General features: G+C 39.6%; 2 protein-coding genes across 2 annotated transcripts; both read right to left on the reverse strand.

The window, feature by feature from the left end:
• Positions 1 to 681: 681 nt before the first annotated feature.
• On the reverse strand, positions 682 to 10,484 carry fbp2 (fructose-1,6-bisphosphatase 2). The gene is made up of 7 exons (XM_064296603.1): positions 10,119 to 10,484; positions 8,655 to 8,817; positions 7,981 to 8,073; positions 6,330 to 6,470; positions 5,592 to 5,729; positions 2,526 to 2,645; positions 682 to 1,144 (listed from the first exon to the last, which is right to left on the reverse strand). The coding sequence occupies exons 1-7, from the start codon at positions 10,289 to 10,291 to the stop codon at positions 956 to 958; spliced, it is 1,017 nt and encodes a 338-aa protein (XP_064152673.1). The 5' UTR covers positions 10,292 to 10,484; the 3' UTR covers positions 682 to 955.
• A 1,153-nt stretch (positions 10,485 to 11,637) lies between these two features.
• On the reverse strand, positions 11,638 to 17,173 carry LOC135233253 (fructose-1,6-bisphosphatase 1-like). Its single transcript, XM_064296600.1, has 7 exons — positions 16,902 to 17,173; positions 14,851 to 15,013; positions 14,438 to 14,530; positions 14,119 to 14,259; positions 13,513 to 13,650; positions 12,947 to 13,066; positions 11,638 to 12,195 (listed from the first exon to the last, which is right to left on the reverse strand). The coding sequence occupies exons 1-7, from the start codon at positions 17,069 to 17,071 to the stop codon at positions 12,007 to 12,009; spliced, it is 1,014 nt and encodes a 337-aa protein (XP_064152670.1). The 5' UTR covers positions 17,072 to 17,173; the 3' UTR covers positions 11,638 to 12,006.
• Between the last annotated feature and the right edge of the window lie 4,659 nt (positions 17,174 to 21,832).

The following is a 21,832-nucleotide window of genomic DNA, read 5'->3' on the forward strand; positions in this document are numbered from 1 at the left end:
AGCAGCCTTTTCTGACTTTCATCTACATATAGGAAATGACAGTTCATTGTTTTTGCATCACCTTGATCAATGACTGCTTAGTCCTGATTTCATGTTTAAAGGGGTAAATCTGTCATTTAATTTATATGCACCCCCACTGCTGTCTTATTTTTAAATATTTGTAGTTGAGTTTTTAGAGTTCGAACATAAATATACTTTCTAAGTAAAATGAAAAGTGATTTAATCTTTCAGTGACTTCCAATATAGCTGCTAACATTAATTTGTGTTTCACTGTAACTATTTACGGTGTCTGCCTACAGTGTGTGCATATTTATTTTAAACTCAGACAGGGAGAGGTGTCTCAAATGAGCACTGGCTGTTTTGAATGATTGCTGGATGTTCAGGACTATGGGTGGGAAGGCGGGGGTGGGTGCGGTGTTTACTGCAAGCCTGCTATCTGCTCTCAGCAGTACATGCTGACACGGCACTTTGTGCTGACAACAAGCAGGGCCTGGAGCACAGAGCCAACTCTCCCTGTTCTGCGAGCAAATATGCTCAACACCCTCCCCTCTCCACTCCACTCCACTCCACCCCACACAGACACCCACATACAGGGGGAGGACTGGGTAATCTCTTGCAAGAAAGATACATTTTTTTGAAATTTGTCATTTGAATGACACACAAAAAGTAAAACAAAAGCAATTTTCGTCCTTAGCCAAGGAGTGCGAAGTCAGTTTTTATTATTGTGCTTTTCATAGAAAAGAACAATCAATGCTTTCTAACATGATACATTGTTCTGCATTTATCTTTCTTTTTACTCATGATCAGACTCAAAAACTCACTGAACTTCAACACTCGCTTCACTTCTTTTGGATTTACCATTCCTTGGGGAATTTGCCAGGCATTTAATGGTAACTATGGACTACTCGAGATCCTTGACTTTACTGATCTGGGAACAGTGTGGCTCAGCGAGTTACTATTTCGTATGCTTCTTGACGAAGGACAGGTACTCTTCCACGTCTTCCGGGGAGCCCACGAAGAAGGGCACACGCTGGTGGATGGCCTCAGGTTGCACGTCCAGAATGCGCTGCGTCCCGGTCGTTGCAATGCCGCCCGCTTGCTCGATGATGAACGCGATGGGGTTACACTCGTACAGCAGCCTCAGCTAGTTACGCAGACCCGGGAGGGAGAACAAACCGAGACAGTGTAAATAAATAAGGTACGCGATTCTACCCAGAACTCAAAAGCGGTCGATGGTTCCGCGATACTCAGAATCAATGACGTCAGAACGCGTTCCCCTTCTCACTACAGTTTTAAAGACTGCAATCCAAGCAAGTACCGTCTTCCATGACATGATTTGTTTTAGAGCTTGGCTTTCGTAGTAGGCATCACGGAGTATTATATTATGACAGATTAAACATAAATAATAAAAAAACATCGGCTACTTTCTGTTCTGCTTCAGTTGAGTCGTAAAATAATACCGTATTAGGGAAAAAGTGAAGCTATATTTGATAGCAAACTCTGCGGGCACGCTTCTACAGTTGCTGATGCGTTAAAATACAGAACGACACTCTAAACCAGTACATTCTCACCACATGACAGAGATTTTTTCACAATGAGGTCTCGGTGTGATGTAGCCTACATTGAGAAACCAGGTCAAGTGCAATGAGAGGCATTATTTAAACATTAGCTATGTTTACAAAGCATACTCTGATCGTGTTGGAATAACTTAAGCCACTTTAAGAGAATTTGAACTTGAGGGTTAGAAGAGGAAATTGTTTCCATTTAGACGATCATGGTTCACTAACCTCTGCAGGAAATGCAAAGGGAAGTGTCTCTTGATATAAGTGAGAATGGGGGAAGGTGTTTAAGACTACTAAAGCTTTAGAAACCATTACAATTTCCTCAAGGTACACAAACTATTGTTTCACACAGGCAAAGCATGATTAATGCATTAAACAGTTTTTAAAGTTTATGCTGTTTAAAAACATGGGCAATTTAGTGGATTGTTTAAGGCGAAGAACAATTTAAACCTCAATCTGATCTAAATTAATTAAGTATTCATAAATGTATTGTTAAAAGCACAGATATGAAATCTATTCACTTGTAGCTTAAGGGAACATGCGTCTTCCATTATAAACAGAAGGAAGAGGTCTGAAATGAATGCCTTCCTTAGACGCTGTTGTGGAGATTACAAGCACATGGTCTATCTGGGTTAAAGTGGTCCAAAGATACTTACCTGGAAAAATAAATGGTAATGGTAGACCCATGGGAATTTTTTAGATTAGATGGTACAAACATTTAGGATTTCTAAATTTCCCGGGGTTATATTGTTCTGAAGCTAAATTACTCCAAGGTACTTAAAACCCATTGCCATGCGGATCCGCAAATTCACCAAAAAATAATACAAGGGCAGGAGTATGTCTTTGATGATGAAAATGAGGTTTATAATGTTGGCCAAACTAGAAAGTCTGGGGAGACATTACTGAGAACTATTAACTGTTTTGCATCATGTTTTACTTATGCAAACACACAGCCATACAAACCTTTCCTTTTGGACTCTTCTCATTGGCTGGGTACATGAAGATTCCTCCATATGCAATTGTGCGGTGAATGTCAGCCACCATTGATCCCACATATCTAGCTCCATAGGGGGCACTACCATCCTGCAAATTACAGAAGGACAAGGATTTATTTTAGAATGCATTTCAGAACTTTCCCAGCATATATTCTCCTAGTTTTTTCGTTTATTCAATAAATAGTCTCTTAAAATTGACAGAGGACTCTACAGTGAGGATTCATGACATGAAACTGAGGGATGGAATTTGTTTAAAAGTCTGAATGTGACAAGTGGTGTGATGGTAATGTAAAAGATACTAAAAAAATTACTGAATTGAAAAAAATAAAACAAATAAATAAATAAACAAAATGTAGCCATTGGACAGGGTAATAATTAATGTTAAGGCCCTAGTTTAAACCAAACTGCTAAAGCCAATGGCACATTAATACTTAGCAAAAACTGAAATACAGAAGTGTATAGTTTGCTAAAATGAAACACAAAAAACTAAAAACAGTTCAACTGCGGAATTGTTGCTCTGCTATATGGTTACAAAAACCTCACCATGCAAGGTTCAAAAGAACACTGAAGGTCAACATCAAATAACTTGAGACCATCTCTTGTCAAAATGTTTTGAGAAAACATTACAGTAAGTCTAACTTAAACTCTGATACCAAGAAAGGACAGGCAGACCCTGTCCCTTGCCATGCCCCTCAGAGGGTTTAAAGGTCTCCCTAGAAGCCGATTGCTTCAAAAGAACGTAAGGCTAAAACAAAGCTATCTATGCAACATAATGCAAAAGGCAGTATATTCCTGACACGATGACCTGGATTCAATCAGCATTCACCCTTAAATTTGACCTACAAAATGCAGATGCTTGTTTTTTTTCCACAGACAGTTTAGTGAGTAAAGGTTCAGTGAACTTGCTGAAAGTGTGACTATGAAGAAAAAAGATCCACCTGCATTTCTAAGTCATAGTTGAGGGGGAAAAAGATTTAATCCAGGTTTCTCATAAAATTACTGAACAGTTGTACAAATGAAACAATAACAATGGAGTGTCAATTTCAATTGTTGTAATATTCAAACACCCTTTGTTTAAATAGGTAATTAAAATGTAAGCATTGTGCCCATAATTGTCTACCTTTTTGCCAGTTTTGAAAACAAAATTTCTATGAAAGAAGCTCAAAGCAGAAACACATAAGCCTACGTGGCATGAACGCAATGCATAGCACAGTGCTTTATTGAAACATTGGCTACACGTACTCAAACAACCAAACATTCTTGAGATTTTTACAGGGCAGATCAGTTTTCAAATGTCAGGGCCTGAACCAAATCTATTTAAGAAGGTTCTAAAGACTAAAGATTAAATCCAATTATGGAACAAATCCCTTTCAACCCCCAACATAAATAACTATATCATGTTTTGAGAATTTAGTGTGACTTGTCTGGAACAATCCATCCAAAATATTATTCTCTCTGTGACAATAACTCAAAGTCAGCCAGACACCACATTGAACCATTGAAACTAAAGAAATGATATGTGAGCGCAATATATTTAATGTATAGAATGCTAGCTGTCTGCTTCTGTAAGGTAGAGTAAAAATGTTTAATGTTTGTTTAATGTTTAAGAATATTTAGTTTTGTCAGTAATACAGTCATACAATGGAATATTCTGTAACAGTTCTGGATAAACAGCCAGATAAGGAAAGTAATCACAAACAGCCCAAAGAGCAACAAATAACAATTTGATCAAAGGTCAGAAACACTTATCAGAGGAAAAAGGAAGAAGAGATAGCAGCGACTATTTGAAATTTAGATAATGCTACCTGTATAAATGTGAAACTGAGACACGTTAAGCCAGAATGCTTGAGAAAACATTTCTCTGAAAAATATCATTTAGAATTAACAAGAAAATTCAAGGCATGTAGTAAAGCAGCACATGATCATGTGATCATTCCTTTTTTGAATTATGAACAGTGTCATGGAGTGACAGGTATGTCAAAACCCCTACAGCAGCCCGACAATCCAACGCTCGAAAAACAAGTCTGATTAATCACATGATGCTGAAAAAGAAAGACATGACAATGCAAAACACATGAGTTCAGCACAGAAACGGCCTTTGTGCTCTTTACAGTATTTCTCGAGCTGCTGCACAGTTCACATTTGTCATATAAAATCACCCATCAGTAGAAAACAGACTTTGAGTCCAGTGTTTACAGGATCACTCAACCATGTTTTCATATCAAAGGTCTCCTTGCTGTGGCTATTTTAACGCTGTGTTCGGAATCTTGCTATTAATGGTCAGCCAATTTTGTGGCCACAGTTACACCAGGGCATGACCATCTCTTCCCTCTGGTTATACTTGACTTGACAGCAGACAGCACACTACACACTTATTTTCACCTATCTGGCACGTTTTTTTGCGTGGACCCGTCCGACACGCGTACAGTCACGCGCGACCGAGGTTTGCTGAGTGTTTCAGCCGGGACGTGCAGAAAGCGTCCTGTCACTGTGATTCAACCACGCTTAATGCCATACTTCCTGAGGAAAGACCAACCGCAGCAAAACCTGGTGTTGATAAAGTCGCACCATCGGTTGGGGTCAGATGACCAAGGCTGCGGTCAAACAGGAAGAGGATCACACCCCTGTGCGTCCTTCTGTGAGGAAACCTGTCATGTGCTGAGTTCTGTCATCCTGCCACTACAGCAAGAAACTCCTGTCCTGTCTGCATTTGTTTCCTGCCTTTTTTTGTGCCCATTTAACCCCCATTTCCCCTTCTGCGTGTTTAAAAGGATTATTATTAGATGCTGGGGTCTAATTTAAATGGCCGTTGGGGTTCACAAGAACTTGATGCGTCCATCTGTACAAAAGCACTGTGTTTATGTGGAAGCCCAAATAACAAAGCATCAGGAATGGAATGCTTAGCATTAGTTGTGCTCCAACAAACACAAAAGGGGGGCTCGTTGAATTATCACTACGGCAAGCTCACAATGCCTCACAGTACCTATTGTGTAGTCTTATATATGACTATTATATTAGTATTATTATACAGTACCTCAGGGAACTTCTTGTGTTTTAAGTACTCAGTCAGAGCAGGATCAAAATACTTGGCATAGCCTTCGTTAAGGCTGTATATCTTGCCCCGATTCTTGATCTTCACATTTTTCTCTGTGAGAATGAACTCCCCCAAAGCCTGAAAATGAAAAACAAGCAGTTTACGAATGCATGCTCTCTATCATGGCACAACCATGACCACTGACCAAATATCACGCCGTGGAGCCACGTTAAAGGACTATCCATGTTGAGGCTAGATCCCACTTTAAAGTAGATGGTTAGGCTGTAGATGTAATTCTTCCAAATAACCCTGCCACTTTAGGCTCCAAGACTCATTCGGAAACATTCGTTTGTATATTAAAAACATTGTGACCCACTTACAAATAAATAAGTAATTAATAAATAAGTAAATAAATAAGGTCATGAGAAAAGGTCGATTTGCATAACACTGTCTCGTGTTCCTCCCATCAGTCATTTATTCATTCCTCCTCCATATCTACCACAGCACACTGCTGACAGTTTTAGTGCTCTGTTGCTAGGCTGAAAGCCTTCACGATGGCCTACGACAGTAGGCTATTGTGCTATTTCTGGCAACACGTTTCATCGCTCTACGCTACGTAAACCTCCGTGGCCAAACGGGCTTCGTTTATCGGGCGAGCTAAACTAAAGCATTTCAGAGAATCTACAGTGTCCTCCATTTTGTGAAGCTTAAAGAGAAGCCTGCAGAAAGGCCACCCACCGGATCTAGCATGAAGAAGTTCACTCCAGCGCCAGTGCTAATCGCGACCAGCGTGGCACTGCCGTACAGCGCGTAGCCAGCGCACACAATCTTGTTGCCTTGTTGCAGGGCATCTTTCTCAGTTGGTTCGCCCTCGGATGTCTGAATTTGTAGACCAAAACAAAGATCAAGATTACTTTTAGCTGCACACCCAGAAGACAAAAAATTAAAAACTTTCATCAAGATCGTACACAGTAAAATGTCCAGTTTTCCAACAGAGTTTATTTGAGTCCAGTCGGGACCACATGTGCACCGTACGAGTTAATTTAACACTGAACATTTTACTGTGTACAAATGGCAGATTTGTTGAATGATCTTACTGTTTAATTCAATTAGTTTCAGACAAAAGTAGCATAAAATTGTGTTAATTTACACTTCCTCAGCTATAAAAGTAGGGGCTCCAAAATATTTCAAGCACATGACGCACTTTATGAACTAATACATTTTTTTTTGACACAGCCCACATGTAAGCACAGCATAACATGTTCAAAGGAGTGAAATTAATAGCATGTATCGGCTACAAGACAGTAGAGCATTTAGTTTTAACTTCATAAATGTGGAAATCAGTGCAGAGAATCCTAACCCTGTTCTGGAGAGTCACAGGACCAGGTGGTTACTGGGTAGACTCAGACAAGTGCCCGCTGATTGCACAGTAAACCCACCTCTTTTTTGGGTTTAAATTGGTTGCTGACTTCATAACTAAATAGAGTGCACGTTTCTCTCTAGGACGAGGTTACAGAACCTGGTGTGGTGTCTTAATTTAATAAGGTCAGAGCACCCCCCGGATGTGAGTTAGAGTCACTGCAGCCTCCTGTGTCTCCAACATAAGCAGTCTCCAACACAAACAGTTATTTGCACAGAACAGCTCTGTGAATGGATTAGTTCTTCAGGTCAATACAAGTCTGTAGAGAGGGGGGAATCTAAGTAAACTGTTCTTACTGTCTGTTCACACATTGTGACAATTGTGAATTAGAGGGTACTTACTGCATCGGTTACAGATTTTGTTTTTGCAGAGTGCGCTTACCAGAAAATATTTGGTTTGTGAAGGTCGCTGACCTGACCAAACCTATCAAAGCCTTGCATGTTTCGTATTTAATCAGATTCATCTTTAAGATTTCACCTGCCACACTGCTAATTGTGCGATTGTCAGTGGCGCTGTATTGTAGCAACTGAGTTTTCATGGTAAAATAAAGCAAGCCGGATTAAAATAAAGGAATTCCGTGTTGCAGTTGGGGCGTGCGATCTTGTTGCTGGAAAACGAGAATTCTACCTCATCGATCTGCATGAGAGAGTAGCACAAGCAGATTGGACGTCAAAGCAAGCCATCTTTCACACTGTAAGGTTAGAAGGCATTAACAACAGCAACATATTTTTCAAGCTTAAATCTACAAAGACCATGTATTTTTTGACATACATTGCACATTTTTTCAAAATACAGCACACATATGGGTTCATTTTGCTTATTGACAGAAGCTCACAACATCAACAATACAGGCTTCACATGGACATAAATATTGCAAAGGTTTATAAAAGCATATGGACGCAAAAAACACATTTACATCTGGTAAAGAAACAAACTTCATACCCAGAAACAGTCCTATAATATACTCACTCTTTTGTAAATGGCAAAAATTGTGCCTATGGATGCCAAGCAGTCTATGTTGGAGGAACCATCCAGCGGGTCAAAGCAGACAACATATTTGCCCTGTGAATAACACAGAAATAGCCATTTTCTCCAATTTATTTCCTTACAGAAAGACATTATAATATACCTCAAATAAAGTTATCATATAACTTTTTTTCATTTCACACAGTTAAGTACAGGATATATCTCTTCATATAACATTTTTCATTCTCTTTCTCAGAAAGAGAAAAATAGAATATTATTAGAAAAAAAAATAAAGGATTGTGTAACAGTCTATACTCCATTGTCTGAAAAGAGACTTGGTTCTAATATGTGTATCTTAGATATGATATTATGATTTACATCTAGTTCTATATAAATGTAAGTTGTTCAATAAATTACATAACTTTTTATTCAAAAGGCATTTAGGAGCATTTAAAAACATGGCAAATAACTAAATAAATAAGACTGCTCAAAGATTGATAAGTAAGCCAAATTAGAGGAGATAATTTAGATAATGGTCAATATAACTACCAAATGTATTTCACTTCATATGTATTTTTATTATAGTCCAAATAGTTGGAAACTGGTCTTGTTGTCACTTCTTTTTTTTCCAACTATACCAGTGGTCCCCCTAGTGGCCAGGCATGTGTATGACATACCCTCTTCTCAGCTGGTACGATAATTGCATCCTTGTTTTCCTCTGAGACCATCACACAGGTGCTGTACGAGGATCGCAGCATGTTGATGACCAGATCATTGGATAGGACGTCCAGTTTCTTCACGTCATCCCCAGTAACATTCACTGAGCCAGCAAGGCCCTGTCTAACCATCAGAAACACAGTATTATTACATTACATTTATTTAACAGACACTCTTATCCAGAGCGACTTTCATGTTTCTGTTACATTGTAAGAGCATTGACATATCTTTATCTGCAACGAATGCATTCTCCACAAGAGGGAGCTACTAACACTAATGTAGCTGAATGGTGCTACAAATCAATGACACTGTGCACTGTGCATCCTTGTAGTTACTTGCAATACCTACAGTGTTGTGTCTTTTTTTCTACGCCAATGCATGTAGCGTGCAGTGCTGTTATATGCACCGCAGTGGTGCATGTATTGGTGCAGTATTTTCCTTCCACAGTGCCTGGTGTTTCTGGTCACAGCAGCAGTCACCCCCCCACAATGCTTTGAATGCATTAATGATCAGCCCAAGTTAGACAAGGTAGATATGAATTACGAAAGTATCCAGCACCATAGAAACAATCTGAAACCTTTGCAGCTGCACCCACCCTCCCCCAAACCCAATATGACTTTTCACATACGCCATTCTTTGGCTGGATTAGAAAGTCCAGCTCAATTTGAATTTTGTCATCTATCAACCATCTGTATATAACATATATTCTGAATTACTGCCTGGATTTACTCTACAGGTAAACATAAATATTGCATGATTTAAGATAACACAATTTGCTTTTAAAGGAGAAAGGCTACAGGCAAAGTTTTTCAGTCAATGAGAAAAGTGCTCACTGCTGGATGCTATTGTCTGAATGACAGAGAACTTGTGTCTTATATCTTGTGCAGAGCCACCTGGAAACATTATGTGATTTCATGTCGTTAGTAACACCATAAAACTGAGTCATAAAACTGCAGCTCTATCATTGCTTTACCGCAAATCCCTCACACAAAAAAAGATAAAAACACAACTAAAATTATGTTTGACTTGTGCAATGATATGCAAAAACTTACATGGATACATAGATTTACAGGCACTTTAAACTTGGTTTATGGACAGTCCCTAAAAACAAGCCCTAAATGTCATAGGTCACCTCATGCTTGTGAGTACGTCAAGGCAAGGCTGTCTGAAAGTCAACTCCAGGCCAAACGTAACTCTGCTTGAATAGTGCTTTAACACTGCGTTAAAATACTACGGTTTACGTGAAAATCAGTTTAACCAACTGCATTCTGCAATTGTACGCACCATGGAAAAAGCAGATTAACTGCTTCGCAGCAGAAATCCCCCGCCAAATGGTATGATATTACATACCAAGGGATTGTTTTGTTCATCCACATGCACCTCCTCCCGCACCCACCATTAACACGGAGACAGGTAGGACTTACAGGTGAGCGAGACCCGCCTTCCTGACGGCTGAGGAGATGGCCTTGATGGCCGTCAGCATGGAATTGATCAACTGGGTGAGCTCGCCGGTCGCTCCCTTAGCCTGCCGGCCCGTCTCCATGACGAAGCGGGTAAGCGTCCATACGTCCGTATCGAAAGCCGATTGATCCGACATTTTCGCTGGCTCTGAGTGGTGTGTGGGTGTATGTGCGGGAGGCAGGCACGAAGGGGAGGTTGTGAGTGAAGTTGCAACCAGCCTCGCTCTTTTCAGACGGCTCCGGTGGATGAGCGCCCAGCGCTATATTTGTTACCCGAATGTCGTGGGTATCAAGTGACAAGATATTTCAGCAGAGTCCAGTCATTGGAATCTACAGAAGAGAAACTGCTACAGAACGTCGCGTGATGTGCAGCCAGGCTTGTTCGACACGTAGGCGGCGTGGCATTTGAACAGGTTCTACCCACAATCTGGTTCCGTTTAATCCTTCGTTTGTAGTGATTTAGGGAACCCAACTTGTTATAAAACAGAAGTCTGAGTTTCAAAATGGGTTAGATACTCCATCTGAATTACTTCAACAAAAACCCTGCTGAATAAAGTAGTATGTGCAAAATAATAAGCAAGGTAAACTGTCCAAGATAAGGCAATTATTTTTTAGCAAGTATATAAACAGTGAACAAATCATTTTAATTAAACAATATGCTCTGATTTGATTACCATCATTTTACTATCATTGTCACTATTGTCAATACTTAAATTCTATACATATCCTTTGATAATTGTGTTGCCACTTATCATGTTACTCTTTACAAACCCTCATTATTTAAGTTTTTAAATGCGTATAATGGCAAATGGATGGTTACTACTGGCTGTCATGCAGATGGGACAATGGGACACACACCATAGATCCCTCAGTACTGTACTTTATGGTGGCACAGAAAATGTTATATTAAATATGAACAAGATAGTCTGAATAAACCAATACAGCAAATATATAAATCAATTACATATGAAAATTATCCTCGTCTCTACAGGTTGTCAGAATGTATTTACCTTCTTAGAGTAAGTAAAGTCTAAGGACCGGACTGAAAACATAAAGCACACTAGGGGTCTAGACCGTGTTGTGAAAAAGATGTCTGTCGGCCTCAAATATCATTGTACCACAGACAGCTCACCTGACCTTTCACATAAAGGTTGCCTTCTCTAGATATAGCATCTTGGATATCACTCTACCCTCTGCTGAAATCTGAATCATTTCAAATATTGAGATAGTAGATATAATCGTAGGAGAAACCCCTCTCATGCTCGGTAAATATGGCTCTGAAAATAAATCCTGCTTCACAGCTTAGCATGCTATAACGTATTTTCCATTTTCAAAATGAACAGAAATTAGACTTAGCTGCTTATTGCAGTGTCTCAAATGAGACAGAACAGTATGTTCAGCCAATAAAGGAAAGTGCGAATTAGATATGTGGGCACAAAAAGATTTGGTATTGCAGGCGATGAAAAAAAACAACTGCACAGGCTTCTGTAGATGCATTTTAATTCTGAAACATCCTTCAAGTAAACCATGGAAAACAAAAGGCACATCTTTTGTCAAGAACATGTGTAAGGCACACAGGTCACATTTGGTCAGCTTTGGCTCACTTTGATTGTCATATTTACAATACTTGTGTTTTACAAACATTGGAATTAGAAAAATCAAGTGATGGTCCACATAACAAATTACTGACAGTCACATGCCAAATACTTATGAACAGTGACACCACCAGTGTAGCTGGGATGGATTGATAATTATTTCACCATGAACAATACTGAAGACACGCCCCCTGCTATGCCGCTTTGGTCCTGCACCGTCTCCTTGACCTCCAGTCCAGGTGGAGGCGATGGCGCACTCACTTGGCGTGCTTCTTGACAATGGAGATGTACTCCTGCACGTCGTCAGGGGAGCCCAGCACCACAGGCACCCTCTGGTGGATGGACTCAGGCTGGATGTCCAGCACGTTCATGGTCCCCGTAGTGGCCATCCCCCCTGCCTGCTCCATGATGAAGGCCATAGGGTTGCACTCGTACAGCAGCCTTAGCTGGAGGGGAAGTTAACAGACACTGTTGGCACCCATTTCATTTCATACGGATTGGCTATCACTGCAAGTTCAGCGATTAGGGCAAGTCCTACCTATTGATCTATAGATCAAGCACAAGTTAAACTCCTCAGCCCAAGAAGGTCTAACTGTGCAAAGTCTCACCGTCCCTTCTGCTGTGGGGGGGGGGTTCTGGGTGTGACTTGGCTATAAATAGGTGCAGCAGTTAGTGTAACATGCCATGCACATAAGCGACACAAGGGTGCCTTCCCAATTATGCATCAAACTATAACTGAAGTAATGGCAGACATTTAAGTGCTTCACTACTGAGCAGTTGCTTTCCAGAAGATCGTCTCTGTTTTACCGGGTTATTTCTTTCAAAATTTCTCACAAAGGTTATAGTTCAGGTGCAGAAATGAACTGCCATTAATTCTGTAGAGTCAGTGACACCATCAACTCGCCTGCAGACTTTGACACTGCATATCATGTATTAAAGGTCAAGAATCAAAACAAAGATAACATTATCAACTGATCTTACAGGCTTCAGATGTAGAAACTGCTGACAACAGAAGAGGGTACATCCAATTAACTACACGGCTTGATGGAGAACTACATAAAAATGTCCAAGCTTGTAAAATGATATATTCTGCACAATAAACTAAGTAGACAGTAATACATTAAATGTATTGCTTTATATGAACATGAGCCCCTCTATTATAAGATGCCATTTTAGAAGATGCTCTTGAGCACTTGCCTTTCCTTTGGGGCTCTTCACATTGGCCGGGTAAAGAAAGATGCCCCCGTACACCAGGGTCCGGTGCACGTCCGCTACCATGGAGCCCACATACCGTGCCCCGTAGGGGGCGCTGCCATCCTAAACGCCAGGAGAAAGGGCACAGAAGCAATTCACTGAAACCCTATATCCTAATCCAAATTTATATCAAACTCATTTAGGCCGCATAACGGTCTCAATATTGGCTAAATACAGAAACACATTTGTCCGGTTCACTTTCCATTCATGTATATCGTTTACAGCAAGCTGTGGAGATTTTAGCCTTTGTAAAATAACCTTGAATCTTGAAAACCAAAGTATAAAACGAGTGCCTGAATGAGGAGCTGAATTCCAGCAAGTGCATGCAGAGTGGTTATTTCTATGCTAATAAATACTATTTATGAACACAAAGACCGCTTGAAATACACTGGCTGACTGAAGACTAAAGTAATCCATGACATGATATTTCAGGCTATGGCAGTTAAATATGGCAGTGCTTTTTAATCCTACTCTCTGCATCTCTGTACTTCACATTAATGCCTCCATACCTCAGGAAACTTCTTCTTTTGCACATACTCTGTGATAGCTGGGTCAAAATACTGTGCATAGCCTTCATTCAGACTGTAGATCTTCCCCTTCTTTTTAATCTTCACATCTCTTTCCACCAGGATGAACTCACCAATAGCCTGAGGGGTAAAGTCAAATACACACATATACACAGTATGCAAGTACGCACCGTACTGTATGTTAATTCAACAAGAAAACCGGTGTGATAGAACTTCTGTGAAAGGTGTGAGGCATGTTCTATAGACATTAACCAACAGATGGCGTAAAGTCAGCACAGAATATATATGAACAGCATTCTCCATGTTTGCTCACTGGTAAATTAGTCCACAGTAATGCAATGCAAACTATACACAACACAAGGTTAAAGATGTACAATCCACAGTGCACCGCTCCCAAAAAAGTGTCTCAAGGGCATTCAAATGTGATTCAAATGAAATGTGAATAATTTTAAAACAGGGTGATAGTTCCAATCTAAATGTTTGTGTTAAGAAGTGGTGTAAATTGGTTGATTTTTAAAAACTGGAATCGCTAAAGTTTGAAGGCGTAGTTGAGGCCCACTTCCTGAGTCTGTTAGGAGGAGGACTCACGGGATCCAGCATGAAGCAGTTGACCCCCTGGCCGGTGGAGAGGACCAGCATGGTGGCGCTGCCGTAGAGGGCGTACCCGGCGGCAACGATGTTTCTGCCGGGCTGCAGCGCGTCCTTCTCGCTGGGCTCGTCATCCGTCACCTGGAAAATACGATGCAAACAGATGACCGTTTATCCATCCATCCATCCATTATCGAACCCGCTTATTCCTGGCCAGGGTCTGGAGTCTAGTCTAACATGAATTGGGTGAGATACCAATTGGGTCAATACCAATTGCAAATTGTAATAGTGAAAGCACAATAACTCCTTAGAGATTTACCTTTCTATATATGGCAAAGATGGATCCAATTGAGGCAAGACAGTCAATGTTCGAAGACCCATCCAGAGGGTCAAAGCAGACGATATATTTGCCCTGGGATATAGACGAAAAGAAACAAATACTTTTATATCCGTAGATGAAAAAACTTTATAAATCAATCAAAAACACTCATCGAAAAGTATATCATTGCAAGTTTTTTCTAATGAGAAGTGACTTCATAATTTTGCATCACATAAAACGTCAAAGGTAAAACTGTGTTAAATCAAGTTAGGTTTGAAAATAAACTCCAGTTAAGGGGTTTAGGTTGATATAACAAGCTAACACCACATTAAATCCTATTAAATGACAAACCTTGGTGAAAAAAACTTTACACAGTCATGCTAGGGGCCTTTAATCTAGACCCACGCACCCACCCGCCTGTCAGGCTCCACAATAATGGCTTTATCATCTTCCTCAGAGACCAGCACGCAGGAAGTGAAGGAGGACTTGATCATGTTCATCACCAGGTCATTTGAGAGCACGTCCAGCTTCTTCACCTGGTCTCCAGTCACGTTGGTGCTTCCTGCAATGCCATAGCTGCCCAGAAGGGGGCGTGTTAGCAACGGAATGACTTGGGCTAGAAGAACACCAGGGACCAGGAACAGAATGTACGCTATTGGATTACAGATACCAGCTGTGGTCTAGCATGGAGATGTAGTAGTTTTCTCATGAAGTCTAAAAAGTGTGTCACGCCAACTGGTGGTGTGATTTCAGCCTTAGCTATGATAAAAACTCACACAAGGGCTTCAGTGACGCAACAGGCCTACGGAAAGAAAGAACTGGGCATTCAAAATCCAGATAAAAATAACAAAAGGTGGCTAAAAAATTAACAAATTGTGGTTTTTAAAAAACGCACATGGAACAGACGTTGTGTTGGGTGGGAGATTTAGCCTGTAGTTCCAAGGTCTTAGATAATCACATGACACACTGATGCAATAAAAGGAAGTGCCCTTCCTATTACTGCAGTTACTAAAGCTGCAGTTACTAAAGCTGGTTGACTAAAATGAAAATATTCAGTGACTGTTTTGCCTCAGGTTTTGCTAGGACTGTTCAAAGATATTATCAGCAGAACACTCATAATTCAATGTTTTGTGGCACAGTGGGGCATGTTTCATTTGAAAAGTGTTTGTTGTTTGTACAGATGGTAAACTATGCTTGTCACCTGATTTTGAAATTATGCACAAAGTAAAGACCAAAAACACATGGATTCTACACAATGCATTAATATTTTTCTTAAATTAACATAAGCGTTTCATGCATTTTCCTGGTATAAATGGGTTTACAATTTATGACCGTATCAATTCCAGCCCACAGAAGTGCAATACAGGATTCAGGTTATGATTGCATAACTACTGAGCAGGTGATGGTATATTCTAGCCAGTAAGGTACTGGCACACACCCAGTCGAAGTTCTGCAAATCGTTCATGGCAACTTTAATTGCCTTTCTGTTATTTGAACATTAACAAACACGGAGACAGTAGATTTTGTTATACATAGGGTTCTTTTTGATATGAGGTTGTGCATACTAAATACACTGTGGATACCGTACTGCAGTTTCTAAGGAGTAGTATTTCAGAGAACAGGTAAAATCCAAGAACTGGAGAACTTAGAGAGACAACGTGCAAAGAAGTTAGGCTAACTTTTTTTCGCAACATCGAATGCACACTGCAGGCATGATGCTGCGTTTTCTACGTCAGAATGACAGGAACGCAGCGTTCACTTCAACATTGGCATCGTGTCATGTGGATAAACCCCAGAACTGGAGCTGTGGCAGCAGATACTATGGCCTTTACGTCTGTTTGATAGCAGTTCTACGATTCTAACTACTGAAGTCTAAATCATTCGTCATCTCGAACACCTACCCGTTGCGTGCGCGATCAAGGATGATTTTGCAAGTCGAATTTTACTGTTCTACTGCTGAGCTGTTTACAACAGGGCCATATTTTCAAGTCTACAGGCCAGACGTATGAAAGAGGTCAGGGGATTCTACCCGCACGATAAGGAGAAAAGGTGTCCAAACGACACACCTCTCTCCACGTTGTCTCTCATCGTCTGCACGGGCGGTATCGTTTGTTTGGCAAGAATGGCTAGTTGGCTAGCACATGCATCGCAGCAATGACTGACATTTATTAGCCAGATTTTTTATGTTTGATTGGGTTTCATCGATAAATGTTGATTCAAATGTATAACTGTACTTTATCATCCTGGCATAACCAAAGGTCGCTATAACATGGGCTAATGTGAAAGCGTGTAACTCACCTCTGTTGGCTGGCTAGCTAACTATACTAAGCCAGCTCCTTAGATACTTTATTCAGCCTTCATTTAAAAGTACGTTTTACACTGATGCAGTCTTTTCGATTTGATTCTGTACGATCAATCAGTAGTTTAACGTTAGCAGGCAAGTACTTGCATTTGGAAAACTTACAGATTAGCAATACCAGCTTTTCTGACGGCAGTAGAGATTGCTTTGATGGCTGTGCACATCGAGTTGAGCAGGGTTGTCAGTTCTCCTGTGCCTTTCGCCTTCCTGCCTTCCTCCAACACAAATCTGGTTAAGGTAACAACATTGGTATCGAATGCACCTTTGTCTGTCATGTTGGCGTTGCGAACGGAGCTGATCAGGTGCAGTTCCACCTCAGAAAATGAACACGGATTGCTATAATTCACTTTTACCCACCAGCAGGACTCGAACACGGAAATAGTTTGGAAAGGGGGTGTGAGTGAAACTGAACCAATCCAAACAGAAAGCATACACACAGAGGTGTGGCAGGACGAATACACTGATGTGTTTGTGTGGTGCACATTGAGGAGGACAATAAACACAAGGAGAGTCAAAAGAATTCTGTGAATGAATGAAAGCCTAATTCATAGTTGTCCTTTCGTAGCGTCAGATAAGTGTTAAGTTAGCTAGAGGGCGGACTCGCTGAGTAGCATCTCTGCAGTACAATTGAGTGTCAGCATAACGGCTGTATTAGCCTACATGTCATTGAGCTGCCATGTTGCTATTGTACTATAGTTTACTGACCATTAAATACATCTGGAATACGGATTAGTAGACTGTTAACAAAAACAAAGGGGTAGTAATATATTTTATTATTTTTTTATTATTATTTTGCCCTGAGCGTTCACTATCTCTGTTGATTAGTGAAGAGAGAAGCAGTTGGAGATGCGCTTGTTTGTCAAAACCCGTTAGCAATCTGTACTATTCTATATTGTTCTTTTATAGAGCCCAATTATATTGGAAATACTTCAGATTAAGCTCTGTGCTGAACAGGATAATGGCCATTCCACACCAGGGAACTGGACCTGGAATTTTCAGTCTTTCCAGCTCCTACTAAACCACATTTCCAGCCATTTTTATTTAACCTTTATTTAGGCAGGGTGTCCTACTGAGACCAGAGGTCTCTTTTGCAAAGGAGCCCTGCAATCCATACATATTAGACAAGCCTTGTACAAAGGCCTGATACATAAAGTGTATGAACAGAGTACACATATGAAAGAATTATACATAGCAATAGCATACATTAAAAAAAAAAAGCTAACGCAAAGGAACAAACACAAACACAACATACAATACAACTAAGACAGTTAAATTATACAAAGCAATTCCATACACTTCTTCAAAGATCAAATTAACCACCAAGGCCTTAAACTGTCGAAAGGACACCAAGTTTAAGTGATTCCTGAAATTTATTCCACGTGTGGTGCATATACTTTAAAAGCAGTTCTTCCTAGTTCACTTGTGAATCGTGGTGTTTCTAGCACAATCCAATAATGAGATCTTGTGCAATAGTTTGAGTTTCTAAAAGATAAAAGTGTGGTATGATAAAAAGGTAGATTTGCGAGGAGGGCTTTGTATGTAAATAAAATGCTGTACTGCTTTCTCCTTCAGGCTAGCGATTGTCATGATACTGCATGGTAAAGAAGACAGTGATTAATAGGAAACTTGTCACCTGTAATGAATGTAATGCACTATTATAGACTGTGTCCAGGGGTTTTAGGAATATAGCTGTGGTATGCATATATAAAATATCCACATAATCAAGAACTGGTAAGATTGTAGCTTGCACAATCTTTTTGCGGTTTTCAATTGTGAGGCAATTGTGTGGTTTCTCTATAGGAATCCAGTTTTGACTTTTAGCTTAGTTTTTTTTTTTTTTTTTTTGGGTTAAATTCATAATATGCATTTTAACAGGGAACATTTTATTATTCCAAATACCTATGTATTTACTGTGTGGGATTCATTCCATTTGATCACTGTTTAAAATGTATCCATACTGATTCTGAGTTTAGTGCCTTTGAAAAAAGTATTTGGTTTTCCCAGCATTTAAAGGCAGTTTAAGGTTTGCCTGTGCGTTCTGTATGGTATTGAATGCAGCCTGCATGTATGACACAGCCAGACTGATTGAGGTAGCAGAGGCATATAGGATTGTGTTGTCAGTATAGAAATGCGTATTATACAAGTCTTTAAAAGTTTTTCTCTGTGGGAAATCCCATTGTTTCAAACCACTTACTAGGTCCAGTCAATGGTGTTTGTCTGTGCATGTGTAAGAGTTGTGCCTGCAACTATATATTAATTGGCAACTTACAATTCAGTATTCCGATATTTAGGCAATATATAGCCAGCAACATAGGAAGATGTAATTGGTTTCCATGGACCTTGAGCATAAAAAAATAATAAAATAAATTCTATTGCTGCAAGAACAGAAATATAAATATGTATTTAAAAAGCTATGCTAATGCTATCACCTCTAAGTCAAACTTTCTGGTCATTGTTTGTTCACTAATTAATTCAAATAAAATAAAATGAAAACTAGGTGGAGTATGGGACTAAATATAACCACATAATATGCAATTATTCCACAATGTTTACTTATTAATATTCCTTCCGTGAGCATGCTCTCATTGGTATCCATACATAGAAGCTCTCCATGATCAAAGTTCAGTCTCAAGATTGAATAACACAAAATTAATTAATATGTTACTGAACAACTACAGAGGGAACAGAAGCCATTGATGACTACGATAGTGAGATAAGGTCACAAGCTAGGAGAAACATTATTTCATAACACACTTCATAACTTATCCAAATATGATTGAGCATGCACAAATCTGAAATTACCCTGCAAATGAACAGATTGAGCATTTATGTTTAAATATAGAAAGAGTTATTTTTTAATTTTAGAAATGTTGCTGTTACTGGGGATATTCCATTCACAACATTCCTCACTCACCAGCTGAATTAATTTTAGTCAAGATGATGGTAATATTTCAACAGAGTATTTTGACAGTATGTAAAAAATAAATAAAATAAAAACTCAATATAGGTAGGCCTGTTGACTCTTTTCTCCTTCCATAAAAACTCCAGGAAAGTTAAGAGCGGAATGTAAAAGAGCATTTCCTCATACGACCAAAAGGTGTCACACTTGTATTCATTTAGATATGCCAGGTCCACACAATAATAGCGAGAGTGAGGGACGGAAAGTTTTAAGAATTTTTATTCAACGTTGGAATAAATGTGTGTTATCTTGTACTTTGATAAAATATATGTGTTTTCATTAATGTATAATTTTTCATTACCATCATGCAGCAAGAACATTTTAAGTACTGTGCTTACAAATGACAATTGGGTGTGATAAAAAAGTAACAGTTGGTAACAGATTTTGTTTGTTTACTCACAATCTCAGTAATGTTTTCAGTGAATTATATGCAGATATGACAAAAAACTCCTGCCTTGGCGGGTTAGCTTGACTGCGATGGTGCTCACTCTTAGTTGAGCGTATGAAAGAAGCTGTGCAGACTGTCACAGATATTGGCACATTAACCAAGCTACTGATACGATTTACTCCCGAATGGGCCCTTCATTGACCAGGGTTGCTAATCCCCAACATCAGATCACACGGACCATAATCATCATCTGTTCATAAAATAATTCCGCAGGAGATACGCACAGTCTGAAAAAGAGCTGAAGTAATTCATATGTATTGTGTGTTACTATGGTTTAAGCATGTGCTAGTATGTATTCTCAAACGGCATAAATAAACGTATTTCATAATAAAATCAACACGACTATATGGCAAAGGTGGTGTGATGGTGGGACTTGACTTAAGAATGATTATTAGGGAGAAGAATTAAAGACTCGTCTCACGTTATTAAAATGATTAGATATTTTATTAATATATAATTATAGTGACAGCCGACCCTTTAAATTACACCAAACTAGTATTTGTAGGACCGTCCGTCATAACCCCATGAGTAAATTTTGAATTCGCTATAAGACAAAAGAAACATTTATTGCCCAGGTGAATTGAAAGCTGAAGCAGGCGACGATCCAGCTGGCTGCTCGTGGGTCGAAAAAAAAAAAAATAGAATAAGAATTAGTCACGATATGGAAATTGTGCTGTAATCCAGGACCAGAGATAACACTCAAGTGGGGGAAAAAATGCTGAACGGTGTTCATCAGAGCCATAGAAAGCTCTGGTGTTCATTAGCCAGGTAAGGCAAACTTCAGGAGGCGTGCGCTTTCTGGCCAAATGATTTTAAATCGAATTGTGGAAGGGCTTTCCTCTCCTTGATTCAAAGGGCCTTTTCAGTAAATTTAGGCTGAAGGAAGTGATTTGTAACGCGTTCTAAATTGAATAAATTTTATAAATGGGCGTCCTCTCAATTAGCCTACGTCATTAAATGACGATTTGGAGAAGTGAAACACGATACAAGTCCATTCACAATTCCTTTCAGGTAGCCTATTTTCTTGCTTTGTGCGATGAAATATTATAGGCCGACTTTTGAATAACGACTCTCGCGGTATGCTTCTTTGCTCGACAGAGCCAGATATGTAGCTAGCCTATGTAGTGGATTTGCAAAACCATATTAAGTACATCTTGAATTTTTCAACTAACAGGACTGCAGAATCAAAGTGTTTGAACTTTTTTGAAGATTTCAATGAAATAATAAAATACAGACTATTTAAATTAACTTGTCATTGGCCTATATTAAATGACTTTAAAACACAGACTTGCTAACCCCTAAAATACATCTCGAGTAAGCTAGCAGAAAACGGAACATTATTCATGCAAGTTAATGTGACCTCTTGTTTATTTAGCTTATTTTCCCCTTTATTACAAATAACGAAATAATACTCGTTCGTAGAAAACAACATGATTGCGTTTTGTGGTTTAAGAACTGGGTGTTCTTGTGAAATTCCAGACTCTTTGACACCTTTAGGAAAGCTCTTTTGGATAGTCCACCTGTCGCGGTGTCCTGTTGGAACGTCGCACTGCGGGGCACCCCATAGCGTAGAGAGGAATATCAGTCGTAGGGCTCAGTTTTGTGCGCATGAGCACGAAGCGAGGCAAG

This window comes from Anguilla rostrata, chromosome 10 (genome assembly GCF_018555375.3).
Source record: "Anguilla rostrata isolate EN2019 chromosome 10, ASM1855537v3, whole genome shotgun sequence".
Taxonomy (NCBI): domain Eukaryota; kingdom Metazoa; phylum Chordata; class Actinopteri; order Anguilliformes; family Anguillidae; genus Anguilla; species Anguilla rostrata.

Excerpts from the sequence above, each read along its gene's own strand:
- fbp2 (XM_064296603.1), bottom strand. The coding sequence starts at position 10,291 with ATGTCGGATCAATCGGCTTTCGATACGGACGTATGGACGCTTACCCGC. Across the intron at positions 6,471-7,980 it reads TTTTTGCCATTTACAAAAGA|ACATCCGAGGGCGAACCAAC; the intron begins GTGAGTATATTA and ends CTACAAATTCAG. Across the intron at positions 1,145-2,525 it reads AGAAGAGTCCAAAAGGAAAG|CTGAGGCTGCTGTACGAGTG; the intron begins GTTTGTATGGCT and ends CTGCGTAACTAG.
- LOC135233253 (XM_064296600.1), bottom strand. The coding sequence starts at position 17,071 with ATGACAGACAAAGGTGCATTCGATACCAATGTTGTTACCTTAACCAGA. Across the intron at positions 14,531-14,850 it reads TTGTGGAGCCTGACAGGCGG|GGCAAATATATCGTCTGCTT; the intron begins GTGGGTGCGTGG and ends TCTATATCCCAG. Across the intron at positions 12,196-12,946 it reads TGAAGAGCCCCAAAGGAAAG|CTAAGGCTGCTGTACGAGTG; the intron begins GCAAGTGCTCAA and ends CTTCCCCTCCAG.